At 39.0% G+C, this 18,427-nt stretch overlaps 1 protein-coding gene across 3 annotated transcripts in view; it reads right to left on the bottom strand.

Annotated features, from left to right (window-relative positions):
* The window catches only part of LOC119546398 (rap1 GTPase-activating protein 1), an 89,489-nt gene that overhangs the window by 17,198 nt on the left and 53,864 nt on the right, over nt 1-18,427 (bottom strand). Inside the window, exon 1 of one of the 3 annotated variants that reach the window (XM_037852651.1) lies at nt 15,935-17,275. The exons of the other annotated variants lie outside the window; for them this stretch is intronic. Coding sequence (XP_037708579.1) covers nt 15,935-16,117 — 183 coding nt within the window. The 5' untranslated portion in view covers nt 16,118-17,275. Of the gene's footprint in view, nt 1-15,934; nt 17,276-18,427 lie in introns of those variants that run through there. 3 annotated transcript variants of the gene reach the window in all.

The raw sequence follows: 18,427 nt of genomic DNA, 5'->3' as shown, positions 1-18,427 counted from the left end.
CTTATGCACAGGGAGAAAAGGTTCTTATTTTATAAGGTTTTTTACAATGAGTTTTGACCTAGAAAAAAAAACCTTTTATCGTCTGTATGGTAAACTAAAGGTAGGTTATTGTATACTATTTCTTGGTTTTATGGTAAGTTTATAAGATATCATATGGTTGTTTTTTTGTCTGTATGTTAAACTCAAAGTTGGTTATAAAATCCAAGTTTCTATATATTTCCTTGGTTTAAAACCTACTTATAGTTTAACCTGCGAAAGAGAAATAGACCGAAACAGACTCTAAAAATTTAATAAGTTCTTTTTCTTAAAATTGATTATAATTAAATTTAAAAAATGATGATATAGACAGGCTTTTACCGTGTTCTGTCTGTAAACTTTTGCCATTTTAGGTTTTGCTCATCCAATTTGTCTCAGTGCATCTCCCTCCCCTAGTTTTCCCTCCATTCAACTGAATTTGTTGCCCTGTCTGGTGGCAGTCGTCGTCTCAATCTCAATTGCAGACTCTAGAACCCAACTTGCATAATTGCAAATGCAGGCAGAGACACAAAAACAACAACAACAATAAGAACGTCGAGGAAATCCACAATAACAACAAAAAGTGGCCGTTGCAGTTAGCCAGAGCTTACCGTTAGCCAAGTCAAGTCGAGAGGGAGAAAAAAAAACAACGAAATTACTGCAGTGGTAGCCTCTGCGGCAGGGGCTTTTCCAGCATTTTCCCATAATCAAAGAGTAACAAAGTTGCGTCTAATGCAATAAAATTTAAGACTCTTTTGTACAATGGCAGAGAATAGAGGAGATATAATCCCCTTGCGAGCCGTACTTTTCATAGGCTTTGTGTTACCATTATAATTATTTGCCAGGCCATAAATTATGGGAACCCATGGCGGCGGACAGGGTTGCCACATCGCTTAATTACCCACCGAGCTCCACATCAAATGTGCGAGTTTTTCTCGAGCACTACGTGCCCCCTTAACCCCCTGAAGCCCACGACCGTAAGCTAATGAAACATTTTGCCAGGTGAGTTCATTAAACTTGTCTCATAAAGAAATCATTGTGATGATACCTTGATGATGATATCCAACGAAAGCTGCGTGAGATAAAGACATTAGGCTCCGTGTCAGACGGCTTTGCAAAATATTGGTTCGTTTTTTGTCTCGAAAGTTTGTAATATTTTAAGTGCTACCAGTTCCATAAATCATATATCATATATCATATGTGAAATGCAAATTCCTGATAATTAATCATATGTATCATTCACAGGAAACGCGATAGAGTTTATTTCGCATCTTTGTAAGTCTCTGTCTTCGAAATGACCTTGTAATGTTTAGCCTATCAATTTATAGTGATATTAAAACTTAATCGATTGACATGTAAATCAAGCGATTTCCCCTCAGCTCCATTAACTCGCTGACTAATTAATCAACATTTGCTTGATTTCTTAATTGCACTTGTGCGGAGAAAATGAAACTGAGACCAAAGAGTTTGAGTATCTGAGGCTCAAAGACTCGAAGAGCAAACAATTGCCCTAATGTGTGGGCAAACATTCTGAAAATGACCCAAACGGCTAGATGGATGGCCCAAAAGTAATTTCCGTTTTGGCCCGCTCAATGGAAATGTCAACGGATGTCTGTCGCATGTAATTAAAACTTGTCACAAGAGTTGAGCTCCATTTGAGTTGTGAGTTTTTCCCACACAAACACACACACTGCGGATGTCCGGATACCCAAGGGTTATGGTTATTCCTGCTATACCATATACCATCTTCATTGCCTTGCCAACTCCAACTATCTGGGGAAATTAAATCGAAAACTTTTCAGCTGTGACAGAAATCGATTCTGTCTCCGAAAAGTTCTGCCATAGTTTTCCCATCGTTAGTGAAAGTAGTGGAAAGAGGGGGAATCTCTGGGTCTTATGGCTAATTGAGCACTACACCTGTCTCAGGCCAAAAGCCGCCAGGTGAACGATTATTCGCTGCCTTTGGTTCCTAAGAGTGAGCTGATAGCCTAAGCCGCTTAAGAGATTTCGTTTGTGTACACAGAGAAAAAGGAAAACACTATTTTCGGCTTAAGAAAATAGTAATAACATTTTTTAGTAAAAGAAAATGAATAAGGAATTTTTAAAAAAATGTATTACTAGACCACAATGTTCTTGAAATCAAATTTTTGTATTATTTATATTTCTCTCTGTGCACGGTGAAACCTGCCTAGGCCTGACAGGCCCAGCTTAGCGCCCAACTATACTTAAATCCCTTACGGGGCAAGGGAACGTGCCACAAAATGCCATAAATGCCTGACCAATTACATTTGGCAAATTAAAAATCTGTCGGGAAATTATAAAACCCGTACCAAACCCATTTCTATATCACTCTCTTACTAATCGGCTTTAGCTCATAATTCACGAGCCCCGAAATTGCCGAGTCCGCTGTTTTTGACCCATCTCCTCCTGTTTTTTTTTCTGCGGGCCATTCATCATCTGCTGTTTTTTTTCGGTACTAACCTGCAAAGAAAGAAGAGGGGAAATTTTCGGTTTAGTTTTTTGAAAGTGAGCAAAAATAAAAAAGGAAAACATTTGAAAAGGGCAGCTGGAAACGCCCCTCATCCTTAGTTCTGGTAAACATTTTTGAATTCCAGTTCCTTTTCTACCACCAAACAAAATGCACTGGCAGGGTTTTTTTTATTACAGCGTGGGACTAAAAGCGGTTAGCGATTTTATGCGAAATGAATCTTTGATGCGCAAACTGCTGGCAGGCACTGTTAAATGGAGATGCACAGATAGGCAAACTGGGTCGCCGCAAGGATTTTTCACTTGCTCAACAGCTACTGATTTGTAATGCAAATGAGGCAAGTCGGTGGGTAACTAGTGCAAAAAGGATAAACATCCTTGTAAAGGCAAGACAGGAAAAACACCAAAAAAGAAGCGAAACATGAGGAGGTGTACACTTCATGGGAAACAATTGCGCAGTGAAGAGGAGCAGGTGCAGCCGACAATAACTCCGCACAAAAGCCGAGGGAGAAGCCAAAATAATAAGCAGACAGCTGTGGAGGGTATGAGATACTGCAGACGAACTCGAGTGGCTCTGCCTCAGCAGAAACCCCAGATACTCCAGACAAAAAATACATAAAACACAAGAAAACACAGGAAAATACAGCGAAACAAATTGCCAACGGATGTGGGATGCGTGCAGGACTCGAAAGTGGAAAGAGATATAGATACAAGGTGGTTTCTGGAACGGATCTGGTCAGCTAACAGGCTTCACTAACTCTACCTGCCAGCCAAGGAGCAACACATTTGTAAGCAGAGGAACAGACCACAACGGAACTTGGTTGAGGAAGTGCTACTAATGAGGTGGCCAGACCCACGAACTAGGGAAAATAAACTGCAGACATGATTGCATTGATGGGAAGTGCTGTTTCTATTGAATGTGATGGGTTATACTGAAGAAAGAAAAGGTTTTTTAAATCTCTATATACATTTTTCACACGAAACAATCCTCATATTTCTTCGCTTAGGATAAGTACATATCCAAAAGTATCATATACATTTACCACCAAGGGATGACCTAAGCCAACCCATGACCTAACCCAAGCCCGAATACAAGTAAACCATTCGAAATCCCCTTGAACAAATGATGATGATCATTTGCAAACAGTGCCAAATGTGCGATAAAGTGGGATTGGTGTAGAGTGGTAGGTGCGAGTAGATAGGGACATGTTCGTGCCTGGACAACATGCTTCATTAGAAATGTAACATGTGTAGGCACCCATGAAGCCCCAGCCCTCACCGTTCTGTTCTCCGCATTGCATTTAGAGCATTGGCAAAGGATTACGCAAACGGCACCTCTGTCCCCCTGGAGCCCCCTTAAAACCCCCTGCGGACGCCCCTTTTTGGACCGCATTCAAGCCTGAAATTGTTCGCATGGCGAATGGCTCGTTGCATTTAAATATTAATAAACATGGCGTGCCAAGCTGAGAGCGCCGAATGCCGCGTTCCAAATGCGAGCACAGCTTTTTTCTTTCGTTTTTTTTCTGGGCATACGTGACTTCCATGAGTCAACCAAACCGGAGGAGTCAGCCTCCCTCTGTAAGTGCTCTGAACTTTGGCCAAAAAAGAGTCGGGCAACGAAAAATATTCGCCAGTGCCTCGTTTTCCCTGGAGCTGCCAAAGGCGCACCTTTTTTGCTGCTGCCGCCCATTTACCACTATATAGCATATAGCAATCCCCCCTGGTTATAGCCACCATACCATCCCCACCCCTTCATTCCATTCACACAGTTCTTGTTTCGCCTCGTTTTGCGGCTTGCGGCTTGTGTTTCCATGTCATAAGCGAGTTGCCTACATATTAAATCATCATAGAGCCGCGGCAAAAACGGGTAAACAGCAAAAGGGTTGAGTTGGAGATTCGATGGTGGGCAGTACCCCCATATCATTCCACATAAGCCCCCTTTTGGGACAGGCGCCGGCTGAAAACTACAATAAGCATATGTAGGAACGCCCAAATGCAAAACTAACAGCGACAACAACCAGAATTAGCCATGTCAAGGGAGTAAAAACAGCAAAAAACATTCACGAATGACTAGACAGTATACAAGTTTAAAGTTAAACGCTATTGTAAGTACCCTATTAATTATAAACTTAAATATGATACAAAGATTACACGTGTCTTATACCTTTTAATAGCAATTTCCACCTGGATATGCCATAAATCAAGCATAAGAAAACCCAAATTTATCATTTAAAGGGTAGGAAGAGACATTCCTACCTTTTAAAATAACTAATTTTAAGAGCTCCTCTCAACATTTCCGTTAGGGCACAACCCCGGACAGAACCGACTTGGCAACCGATCCAACCATTGTCTATCCGATATGACATCATGCCAGCTCAGACGGCGATCTGTTGAGCCAAATGAAAGGAGACAAAGACAGGGCCAAATAAAAATAAAGAGAAAAAGAAAAGGAAAAAAGACGAAAACAGAAGACTGACCATTTGACGGCTCGTTTGAGTTGGCCCAAGGAGCTCAGCGTTTTCCCCCCGCCACAAATCATCATCATCGTCAGCTGCTGGAAATTTATAGGCACCGACAGCGAATACAATTGGCCACAAAACGATCGAAGTTGACATTTAAATGTTTTATAATAAATGTCATTTGACAGCTGACAGAATGGGCAAGCAGGAAAAAAGGAAGCGAAGGCTTTCACCTGGTGATTTTGACCATTTAAGGATTGGTTTTTATGTATTTTTTGGATGGCTGCTGTGGTTCAGGGAATTGCGCAATCTGCACAGGAAGCTCTTCCAGCTCAAGAGCAAATTTTGCTGGCTTTTACGACTGCCTCATTTGTTTTAGGTTTACAGCCCATTTGACCTTTAGTTCTTGTTTGCCGTCTGTAGTTGTTGGGCTATAATCCGTCAAGCAAACAAAAACATACAATTCTCTTACGCTTTTGGGTCTTGTTTTGTTTTCGGTTTATTTTTTCTGTGACAGCGGCTAATAATCTTGTCAAATGAAGTGACACTAGTTCTGGTTATTAGCCCCTTAAATAATCTGATTTCGGGAGGTGTGTCTCCCCTTTTGTCGGCAACAAAAATCAATAATGAATTTTTATCATATGCAAATAAACGAACAAAGGCAATTTGGCCCAGCTTATCGCTTATCTAATGCCTGAAATTCTGATATTTATTCACTAGGGGTGATGTGGAAAATTTTCTAGAGCATTGAGGGCTATTCTGTATGCACTGATAATATTGTAGGTTAAATTCATGCAAACGAAGTTCTAAATCAACAGTCGTAAAATTGGGAATGAACGTAAACAAAAGATAGGGTATGTAATATTTATTAATAAAATTCAACAAGTTGAAACTAAAAACAAATATTTTCCCTAGATGGGTAGTTTATTTTGTAATACAATCAATTTATATTAGTCTCTTTAAAGCTGTGAAATATAGACTTTTAGACTTTTTCCACCTCTGTACATAACTGGCTCATTAATTTGCAAAACTGTTTGCCAAAGCCACTTCGACGTGACCAGCCTCACATTCTTGAGAATATATACAAACGATCGTAAATAAAATTGTATGGCCGTACCTGGCGCTGGTTTTCAGATGTCCCCCATAAACATTTCAGCAAAATATACATTTTACGAGCCAAACACAAAAAGTCAACCATAAACAATTAACTAAAAAAAGAAGTGTAGAGAAAAACGAGTGAGAGAAGTCAGAAATTAAAGCGTGTGACATGGTGTAATGAGGATTTACGAAAGGTGACCAGAGGGCTGCTTAAACTCCCGATCCCGAACGTGACATCAGCACATGGCTCGAAACCCCCGGGAAATTCAGGTAGGAGAGTGAGTAAAACCTCGGTACCCGATTCGTGGAAGGGCTACAGAAATATATTTATTTATTTTCGGGAGGGAGGAAACGAGACGAGACGCCTGTCATTAGGTGGCAGGCGCCAGGGACAGGAAACTGAATTAGTGCCACCTACGCGCAGTTGCCACGCCCACAGCGCCCACACGAGTCCTCCTCCGCAGGATGTAAATTGACTTCACTGCCGCACCACAAAAAAAAGGAAAATAAAAATGGAAAGAGAAAAAATCCATGGCAAAGTCAGCTCAAAGGCAATTTGCGGCAATTAAAGATACATTCGTATCTGTGTATGCGACGCAAAATTGCCCGTCCATTAGCAAAACGTTGATTTTGTGTTATTTTACTCAATTTACTTGCCATTGACATTTGAACTTGGCTGGCTTTGATTAAAATAGACCAAAGAGAGTGTGTGTGAATAGAAATAGCTACAGAAATCACAAAAGATTTATTGAAATTAGTCTAACACAAAAGAACTAGGAATGTTGAATAGATAGTTTTGTATCTGTAGTATTGGTTCGGAATTTATGGGACATTGGTGGGAAATTTATTGATTCTTGGGCTCTTGATGACTCAAGTCGCCGCTCTTGGTCTTTTGATTTCGTGCATTTTTTGATACTTTTCCGAATGACTCAACTCACGAATGCCTGTATCAATTAAGAGAAACACAATGTCTAGACTGGCAGACCGACCATGAAGGATAATCGAGGTTTCAATTTACAATCCATATCAACAAGAGTTCGATTTCTAAGGAAATTTCATGTTGCACTAGGAAAAAAAGATGGAATACTTTTTATTTTCTATTAGGCATTAACTACATTGCATTTATATCATTTTAATCAGTCAGATAAGTTTGCAATATTAAAATCTATTGATATGTTTAATGTTTTTTTAAGCAAAACTTCGAAAACTGAACATATTTCTCTGAATCAATACACACATTTTTTCCAGTGATTTTCGCAGCTGAAACCTTATTGCACCCAAAGGCCACTTGGGTGGGTGGTTGTGGTTCCATTGCGATCGGGTGACTCTGCGAGTGCCATTGTGACGGGTCCGCAAAACTGCTGCTCAGACACACCTTGCACACGAAATTGCGGCAAACAATGACGCCAGCAATGCCTCGTAATTAGCCACGTTTGACTTTTCGTTGAGCAACAATGCAAACTAAAGCAGCAGAAAAAAAATATTTTTATTTCGCCTTTCAAATGGTAAGTGAATAAAAATTGTAAAATTGATCTGAAACCGGTTTCCATTTTTCCCCACCAGCCACATGTCCATCAAGAGCTTTGCTAATTGACCTCTGAAAATTGAATTTGCGGTCGGTTTCCAATCCAATCTCTTGGCCAGCTAACTGAAATTGATTTTGATTTTGTTTTGCTTTTCGCCTCGCTCCTAATTAAAATGAAAGTTTTGCCGGGCATAGTGAAATTGTGGCAAAAAATAGCATAGAGGAATGAATGATTGATTCAGAAAATATCCGAGCCAATTGGCAATGCAATTCCAGCAATTGCAAATGTCATAGAAAGCAATCGAGTCAGTGAGCGACAGTCGACAGGCAAATTGAAATAATTGCCAAGACAGAGAGTGAGATAAATTTCCCGGGGCGAATTTGAAAAAATATGTTAGAAGAAATCTAGCTGAGAACCAATTAAATTGAATTTGAAAGTGACACAAGTTGGTCAAAGAAAGTGTATCGGCTGTTTTCTTTGAGAAAAGAATTTCGTAAGATTTTCCAGAAAACTCAACTTATAAATGCCTCGACCTTTAAGCAACAATTTTAAATGACGAAACCTCTATTTATAAACGCAGATTCAACGAAAAAGACTCAGCCTTAATTAAGTATTATGTATGCATATTTCTAAAATTATATCCTGACTAATGGCAAGACAAATCAATGATTAAATTAAAATTGTTTTTGATTTTTAGATACTAATTAGTGATTACACACATTATTGTTTTTCAATCCCATCTCAGCTGTCTACAGTTTGACAGCCACTGGGCAATTTATGATTACATAAGCGGGCTCCGTCAACAGCTAGTTTGAACGGCAAATAGCAAACTAAAGCCAAATAAACTTGTTCGTTTAACACGAGAACTGTGAAATCAACTACGAGTAAAAATTGTTTGTAAATAAAACTCGTTTAGCACGAACAAAAAAAAAGGCAAAAGAAACCTGTACTTAGATGGCATGTAAATTTTTAATGGCACAAGTTTTTCACTAAACACATATCTACTTTTTAAATGGTGAGGCAATAAAAGGAATAATTTTATAACTTGGCATGCGTAGAGTGTTGAAGCTGGCACACAGCTGAAATATCGAACAACTTAATGCAAATTGTGTAAGAAAAAGTAGGAATTTAACTAGTTTACTTTGTCTTAGGATGGGAATTAAACACTGAGAAAAAAGAAAAACCTATTTTAATGATCTATAACAATAGGTTGTATTCAAATCTTAATTTTTTTTTTGTATAGTGTTTAGTAGCCAATAAAACAAAACAAACAAGAGATGGTAATTCGAAACTGGTAATGACACATTTCTTTTCCTCCGTGCTCAGCACATAAATCAGTTGCCCCAAGTACAGCAAACGTCATGACCATATGCTGAACCAATTCCGATTCCCACTTGCATTTCAACTGCGACGACAGACGAAGAATCGAGAGGCCCTCAGAACTCAAAGCGAGGGGGAGTGGCAGTAAAATGAAGCGACCTGGAGCAAAACACTTGCAGCTGTTCCCGATCCGCTGTGGCTGCAATGGGGCACTTCGACTAGAACCACCAGACCTGTCAGTTGGCATCTGGTATGAAAGCTTTTCTGGGTCACCAACGCATTGAAAACAAACAAACGAACAAACGATGCTGCTTATGGCAACTTTTCACTTCTCCTACCCAGCAAAAACAAAGACAACAAAGCGTGGCATGAAGACAACAGCCGCAAAATGATTCTCCAGCCATCTCATCTCGGCCAGTTGGGGATAAGAATCTCGCTTTGGCTATACGGCAGGCATCAAATGCAGCATGGGCCTGCATATCTCGGCTTTGCCATCTAGGCCCGGCGAACGTGGCGTATGCGCAATATGGCCCACAAAGTGAAGATGGGGAAAGAGACGGGATACCTCATTTTGTAATTTACAATAAATAATATATTTATTAATAATAATCAAACTGTGAAAATCCGTATAAATAATTTATATATATATAACTCCCCTTAATATTTTTTAAGAATTAATGCAGATCTAAGAACAGAAAAGCTAAAGAATTCAAATTTTTCCAAACTGCTAAGTACTATATTTTTATCTTTCTATAGATTTGTTAGCCCAAAGAACCCAAACTAAAATGGGGTATCTGGAAAATGGCAAACTTGAGCGTGCAATGCCTTGGGGGCTTCAGAGCTGTGCCTGCGATGATTATGATATACATAAATCTTCGGCTCATATAGAGAGATGCAGGGAAATGGAGAAAGAGTGGAGAGTTCAAAGACCGCCAGTTGGCTAATAGATTTTGCTGCCGAGTTCTTGGCGGCCAAATCGCCGTTGCTTTAAAAATTTAAATTCCTCGGCTCGTGTGTGCGAATGTGACCCAAATTGCTTTTTAGACGCTGCCGCCAATTAGCGAAACAGTTGCATTTAGCCAAATGTATCTAATCATGACAAATTAAATTGTGCAAATAATCGAATCGGGAGACGACGAACGGAGCAAGCGCCGCCAATTATGTTAATTGATAGTAAAAGTCAAGTTGCAGTCTCAAGTCTCGGTCACAACCTCAGATGGCGTTCGCATCTGTATCTCTGGCTAATTAAAAGCGATCTCAAAATGCAAAATGTTGCAATTAGTTTGTCAACAAACGGACGCGACAAGGTTTCCACTTCGGGGCTGAGGAATTTCGTTTCGTTTTTTGCCCGCACTTTTGGAAAATCCGAGCCTACTGGCGTCTGTTGGCTCAGCTGCTGCAATTTGGGCCAACAGAGAGGGGGGATGTGCTAAATTTGCCAATGCTTAAACAAAACTTAGAGTCGGATAACAGATATGCAAATACATGCCATAAATGGAAAGACGGGGAATGCGTATAAATAAAAGTAAAATGAACAAATGCCAACAAGAGAAGTGCAAACACACGAGGGCTTCAAAGTTGGGACAGTTTGGATATACGGTATGTAACTCTGATAACGTACCCTTTACCTAATCAAAGGCCCCGGTCCTCAATGACAGGGAAATGAAGTTATCGATGGGCAATGATAAGATAAGATAGTCCGCAAGCAATGTGGATATGAATTCTTCTAATTTACATGTTTGTAAAGGGGGTTTCTTCTAAAGTACCTAAGTACCAACTATAGTTATCGACTTAGTAAAGTTTATTGAACTTTGGGAAAGTACAAAAATATGTTCTAGTAGCTTAAGAGGCTTGTGTATATTTCTTGGATAATTTATACCTTAGAATACTTTATTCGAGCAAAAATAATGTTTCTAATTAAATCTACTGCTGTTTTGGCCCAAATGAAATTTATATATTTCTCAAGGCAATTTTTCAGCCACAAAAACTGGCCACTAAAATTGATCTGCCTCATATAATTTAAGTTCCACTTGCATTTTTCACTCTCCGCCAGAGTCGTGTCAGAATGTCAGCCAATATAAATGGCCTCCAGTCTATAGACCATACCATGTGGCCATAAATCGAGCCATCTAGCCTGTCTGCCCCACTATGCCAGGCTCCACTGTTTGTTCTTTTTTTATTCGGTTTTTCTGCGTTTTCTGTTTGCTTGGTTCTATTTCGAATGGCTGCCTCGCGTATTATTCTTTTTTATTATACGTTTTCAATTTGGGTCAATAACATTTGGCAACTTCAGTGCGTCGCCAACAAGAAGCAACAAGAAAAAGGCGCCAAGTTCGCCGATCGGAGGCCAAAACAAACATACAATGGCTGCCAAAGTTAATTGCAATAAAATCGCAACAATGGCAACTATTTTTCATTAATTACAAATTGAAATGAGCGCGAGCAATTTTCACAAATTTGCCATTAAAAAATCGTTTCTCGTTTGAGTTGAGCCGCTTCTATGGAAACGATTTGTTTTGTTTAGTCTGGGAAACAAATAAAGCGAAAGCGATTAAAATCTTTGTGTGTGTATACATTCATTAATCGAATCCAAATAGTTTGCATATAGAAAATAAAGTGAAAATCTGGGCGACATAATAAAAGTATTAACAGAATATTAAGTCGAAATATCTGGGCTTATTTATGACCGTCCACAATGAAAAGTGAAACAACTTTTACTTTTGCTTGGGGTGGGCAAACAAAAGATATGGCGATACAAAGGCTGACAGATTCTTTTGAGAGAAACTTTTGGGAGAAACATTTCATAATTTCCAGCTGTGAAAAGGTGTGGGCATAGTATATATTTCTCGACCAGAACCGATTTCGCCATATAACCACTTTATTTGTCAACAGTTGACATCGACTGTCGCAATTTTGTCAGCTTTCAATTTGTCAAGATTTTCTTATTTTTTTAGAAGGTGGAAGAGTGGAAGTGTGTCTGCGATGGCCCTCAAAAAAAAAAAAGAAAAAACAAACCAGGCAGCTGCCAAAAAGTGTTTTCATGTATAAACACGAAAATTGTTTAATCATTAAAGAAAAGAAACACAAATAATATGCGATCTTATCTTCAGTTTAAATTTGTAAATCCAAAAAAAGACAACGCTTTATATTGCAGGCAAATAAAGGCCGACGAAGACCTTTAAAATCTTATCTCTATCCGAGCGATAAATAAAAAAGATAAAGATGCGTGGTGTGGAAATGGGAGTGGGGTAAAAGATAGCTCACTGAAAACTGTGTTAAGGTAGCTAATAAGCTAGTGTCAATGTTTGGCCAAAGCTTCCATTTCTGTAACCGCAAATACACAGAATTGTCTCCATTGTCTCCCCCTCAACGCAATTTCATATTTTCATTTCTATTTATTCATCGTTTTTTCGTCGCTTTTACCACTGCCATCAGCAGCAGATACAACAAAAACAATGCAGGCAAGTCAATGTCGTCAACACAACTTTTAACATTACACAATAACAACAGCAGCAGCAAAAAGCAAAACAACAATTGTTGGCTAGGTTTTTCATGCTTTTTAATGCCGCATTGTCATCACATTTGTTGCCATTACTTAGATATGTGTATATATGCTTATGTACATATGGGGATCCTATATATGGTATTGTATGTATAGAGCCCACAATTGTTGCCAATGTGAATGGGTTGAAAATGGGGGGTGTTGCAGATGACAGGCGATAAAAATGGAGAAACGTGTGGGGAGGCTAAGAAAATAATGAAGCACTGGTAACGCTTTAAGGAAAAATGCCATGGTACATTATAATAAAATGTAAAGGTCTAGGGGTCTTGACGGAAATAGTATGGTTTTAAATTACAGTAAATATTACATCTTTAAATGTAATGCTACAAATTATGTTTACTACTTTTTATACAATCATTTTCCTATTTATCACACTTTGTAAAACGTTTTTAAGTATATCCTACAGTAAACAGTAAGCAATCTATTTATGTTTTCTTTTCCTACCTCCCATTACAAGATCTTTTGTTGATACCTACCCTCAACCAATTTCTCGGAAGACCCTATCGATAGCTACTTTCTCTCCGCTTCTTGGGCTTGTTTACCATTCATTGATCTATCAGTTGCAGACCTATCTGGTGTATAGGATCTCAGGCACTACCTGCTCTTATCGGCTTATCTTTCTGCTTTCTGCAGAGCATTCGTTGTGGAGTTGTCTCGTGTGGGTTTTCCTGTGTCTGGAGTTCCCCTACTCGATTTTGCCGCCTTCTTCCTACTTTTCTCCCTCTTGTGTGGGCATTGTTGTCTGCTTTTAATCAGACTGAGGCATGGCATAATCATCATCATCGTTCTCCTCCCAACATCATCATTATTGTCAAAGAGAAACATAAATTATTATTTCTGTTTTTTTTTGCAAAATGCAAAATGCAAAATGGATATCCGGTGCTGGTCGTTCCCAGAAGGAAGTACGCAGTGGCTTTACCAATTGACTAACTGAACGATTGACTAAATGACGCAGAACCACGGGCCATGAATCAGAAAAAAATATATAAACGGCCAGACAGAAAAGGAGTCTTTTCATTAGCAGTTCTCTGCCCCTCTCTTAATCGTCGGCCATTATGCAAGACACGCGCCTCCAGCTCGACTGCAATCCATATGCATTATTTCAGTGGTATATGGTATATACCACCTATATGAGGAGGGGGTCCAGGGGGAATTACGAGGTACAGGAGACGCCTGCACCTCTGCACCGATCGTTAGTTACATGCTGGCCATTTAAGGGCAGACAGTCTTCGAGTGGCGACAAAAAGCGAAAGCGTTTCCGAGAGACCTTGAGGCGGTTTCTTCAACTCGTTCTCGGTTTCAGAATTCTCCCACCCCCTGTACCTCCTGTATCTGTGTACGGCTATCTTGAAGTGCGCACCCAGCAGGAGGTTTTGGAGGTAGAAGAAAAACGCAGTCCTCTCTAAACCACTTCAAGTGGTTTGCTCTATTCAGAATTAGCCAGGGAAACCTTGACATCAAACGCAGCGAGAAATTTCCCCCAGTTGATGTGTAGGCATTGAAAGTATCTGGCAGATACACGTAGGGATAGCACATGTGGAATGCTTACGAAATCGAAATCGAGGGAGACACAAAAGTATCTGCTAAGCGAGCAGCGAAAGTTTGTGGCTTTTTGTTTTCAACCTCATCATCTGTATCATCAGCAGACTGAATGGGGCCTCAAAGATAATTTTTGTTTAAATATATATGCACAGAAAACAAAAATGTGTGATGATTAATTCCATGATTTTTAGCTTGAAATCTGCACACCACCCTGTGATTGTGATATCTATAATGTATTCTTTACCAGGAAAAGAATATGCAGTATAAATTTGGTTTCTGTAGCCCCACTCCTTTGCGTTGTTTCTTCTAATTTCATCCCGCAGTTTTATATTAATAGCTCTTAAAACTGCATTTGGCTTAGTGTATAAGAAATTCCCAAGCAAACAGCCGCAAATAAAGTGACTTAAATGCGGATAAAATAGCAAGAGACAAAGAAATGCACAAGGTGGCGATAACAATTTTGGGAATTGGGGAATTCGAATGGAGAACGAGGCTAAAAACCTCAATTGGAGCGTGCGATCTATCTGTGTGTTTGGCGAAAGTTGTGCAAGCCAAAAGTATCTCTTAGATACATTTACACATACAAAGCGACTGGTAGAGAAGCTCGGGTAGAAGTAAAAGTGCGTAGGTAAAAGCTTCGAGCGGAGAATGCGGCTAATGGGCATAATGATGATGAATGCAATCACAATCTCAATCACAACCAACAACCCAATCATCGTCATCATAATCATGAGTCGAGTTCCCTAGACTCCGAACCAAAAAACTCGACTCCGCTTTCGCTGCGGCGGCGGCTGTGTTGAGTGATTTATACGAAATGTGTCAACTCTGGCTGTCTTTTGTGTCCGTCTCTCTGCCCCTCCAATTTCTAGTTGATTTTCCAATCGACCAACAAATTGCCTCCGAAGATTCTTTACTTTCTAGGTAGTCCACCAACAATTTGTAGTCACTGTCTTGCGACATAAAAATTACACAGCATCAGTCAACATGTGTGTTATCAGTGAGGCGTTCATGGAGTTGTTGCCTGTGACTTTATTTAAATTAAGCAACTTAAAAGCATACACTCTCACAGAGAACAAGTCATGTGTGAAAAGCCGCTGAGTAACATTTTTATGGAAATTACAATAAAACGAGCGTTTTCCATTCATTTTGTTTGGTATTATAGCGAGCCATATTCGGTGGCGGTTGATAAGGCATCCAGAACGATTCGGGGACAGAGGGCAACATGGCTATATGGGAGCCATTATCGGGGGTATTAAAAAGAGGTATTAAAGTGGGGATGAGACAGCCAGTGGCTCACAAACTGTGTATAAAGACCAGGCAGTGTAAAAAATTGAGCAATAAGTAGGCTTTTGCTCGGAAAATATTACTCTGTTAAAAACAAATTTAATGCCTTCCTTATTAGCCTGTAAAGATGTAATGGAATTTCATCCAGTAATTTAACAATTCAAGTCAAGCTTCACATATGGAAGATACACAAATCAAAACAAGATAAATATTTTCCTTGATGCTGTATTTATTTAATTAATTAGCAATTCTGGTATGACAACTATTAAGGTTGGGTTTTTTATACAAAGCTAACCTAATCAGCTAATATAACCACAAAACCAATGCAACATTCATCATCATCAATTGCTCTCAAAACTCTGAATCCAGCTGCATTTTTAACACACACACTTTGCAATTGCTCTCAAAAAGTGCAACAACGTGTTTGTGACTAACCGCAAACAAAGCCAAAAAGGGACAAACAACCGCGGACAACAACGAACAACATCAATTACATCAAACGCCCAAATTGCATTTAATTAATGGAAATGTATCCCAAACGTAGTGCCATGTTCTTGTTGTTGTTGTCAAAACAGAATCGAAATTGGAATTGGAAATGGGATCGGGTAAGAGATATAGTATAGTATCAAACCCACACGTACCTCGCGATTGTTGTTGTTATTATTGTTGATGTGGTGGTTGTTGTTGTGTTGTTGCTGCTGCTGATGAGCGTTGTTGTTGCTGTTGCTATTGTGGTGATGGTTGTTGTTGCTGTTGCTGCTGCTGCTGCCGATTGAACCCGATATACGCGATCCGGGGGAATCGCGCCATCTCAATACCCCCATGACTGCCTGACGCACCCAACGTCTTTCGGCGCCTTCGCTGTAAAATGCCACCGTTGTTGTTGCTGCTGCGCTTGTTGCTGCTGCAGTTGTTGTTGTTGTTGCTGTATCTTTTGGCCTACGACTGCATTGGTAGCCGTTTAAGCCAATCTTCTAAGCCGAAATATGGATATACTCCTTTGAAATGGCTGCTGGTACTCAGATTGCAGTTGCTGTTGCTGTTTATGCAACTATTTGCCAAAATGCATATCTTATTCTCTAGGAATTCGCCTGTTTTGGTTTAAATAGGTCTTTGTAATATATTTTTTCCAGAGTTCTGGTTGTTTAAAGCTTTTATAATTTTTTTATACTGATATTGCAGCTGTTGTAGATACTGTGACTTCTTATAGTTAACCTCTGGAAGGGTTTATTTTTCTTTAGTGGGCGTGCTTAGATCAAATTACTATTTTTCCTTGATGCTGCAATTGCACTTCTGGCTTCGTTACTTTACAAACTCGGCTTAGAACTGCTTTATCCGTACCTCTTTTAGGGTTTTTTTCGCTAGTGGGCGTTCTTGGGCCTTAAGATTATTCTGTGGTAATTGCTATAATTTTTGCTGACTTTTTGCTTTCGGGTGTTTTGCTCACACAAAAAAACAACGATTTTTTTTTCATAAATATCTCTTTTTTACGAGTTTTTTAACCCGTTTGACAGGTTTTTTTTGCGCTTTCGTTCGGTGACTGTCAAACTGCGGCTTATATGCAAATATTGGGGCTTTCAAATTTTCGGCCAACCAATTTCTAGGCAAATAATTTCACTCGGATCGGCTCATGCATATAGATGAGAGTATATATAGTAAGATTTTTGATGCGTGTTTTATTTTTGTAGATGCACCGCACAGACACACACCGCAACACGCATATTTACACCGCTGCAGTTTGGTTTATTGCACTCACAAAATCGGTTTTCGGTTGTTGTTGGGTTTTATTTCGGTTTCGACATGGAGAAACCGAGAAAAAAAGAGCAGAATCTGCCGCTTCTTCTTTTAAAAATAACTCAAAATGCGTGTGCCCCTCGGTAGTTGTTTTTGTTTTGAATTCGTAACGAACGAAACACACGAGCGCGAAAAAGAGGGCGAGATTTTCGAATTCAAACCGGCTCAAACGTCTGGCTGCGGCAACGGAAAAACGGCAACTGAAAAATATCCCATGTTGTTCGCTGCCGCTGACGAACCGCTGCCTGCGTCACTGCTCTGCCAACGCACAGTGGGACAGAATAATATTTTTGCTAACTGAAAGTCTTGCATATCTTACCCCAAGTAGATAGGCTGTGAAAATCGTTATGGGATACATTCGAAAGTTGATCCAACGCAAGATTAGAACTAATTTCATGTCTTTTCGTTTTGTAAAATGATTGGTATCATATTTTATCAAAAATAATATCCAATTAAAAGATTTTTTCAAATTGGTACAAATGTAGTTACGAAAACATTTATTGATTAAAAAACAGGATTTCAAATGAGACACTAAATTTGGTATCACGAAGGAGAACTCAAAAAAATTATGAGGTAAGAGCCTTTAATCGATGCAATATTAGTTTACATTACTTCATAAACAATTTGTTGGAATACAGGTATATTATCATTTCCTACATACTGAAATCGTTTCTCTGTATCAGTTCTTACTCAGTTTACAAAAAAAAATATTTTTAGCCTATATTCCTATATACTGGTCCCACTGTACGACGTCGAGAGCTCAATAAAATGCACTAAATAATACCAAAGCCTGGCGTTCAGTTGGAGCTGTGTGTGTTAGAGCGAGAGCGCTCTATGACCACAAAAAAACAAAGAGAGAGCGCATGCGTGGGAGCTGAGAGGGCGCCAATTTTGAAAAGTGTTTATTTAATAACTTGTTAACAAACATGAAATTTAAAAAGTAGCTTTAAGTAGACTTTTGTTGAATAATAAGTCCCCAAGCCTTGGGATAAAATTAAATTTATAATTTCTTGTGTGATTTGTCATAAGTTTATTTTTTTCAAACGACTTTTCAAAACTTTAACTAAATCAAATTTAAGATTTATTCAGCTTTTTCTTAATCAGTCATGAATCATTTTAAATTCCTAATAGTTACTAATTAAAATCATATTTCAATCAGAAAAATAGAAAGTATTGTTGTACATGCATAACAAAATAACTCACACAAAACACCACAGATATTGAATAATCAAATATTTTTTATAAGCAAACCATGAATACAAAATTTCTAGAATATTTTAAAATTTTTCATTTTATGGGTATTATTATTGTGTTGTTAAAAAAAACATTGCTGTACATTC

This window comes from Drosophila subpulchrella, chromosome 2L (genome assembly GCF_014743375.2).
Source record: "Drosophila subpulchrella strain 33 F10 #4 breed RU33 chromosome 2L, RU_Dsub_v1.1 Primary Assembly, whole genome shotgun sequence".
Taxonomy (NCBI): Eukaryota; Metazoa; Arthropoda; class Insecta; order Diptera; family Drosophilidae; genus Drosophila; species Drosophila subpulchrella.
Note: the sequence above shows the minus strand (reverse complement) of the source record. Positions and strands in the feature narration are given on the sequence as shown.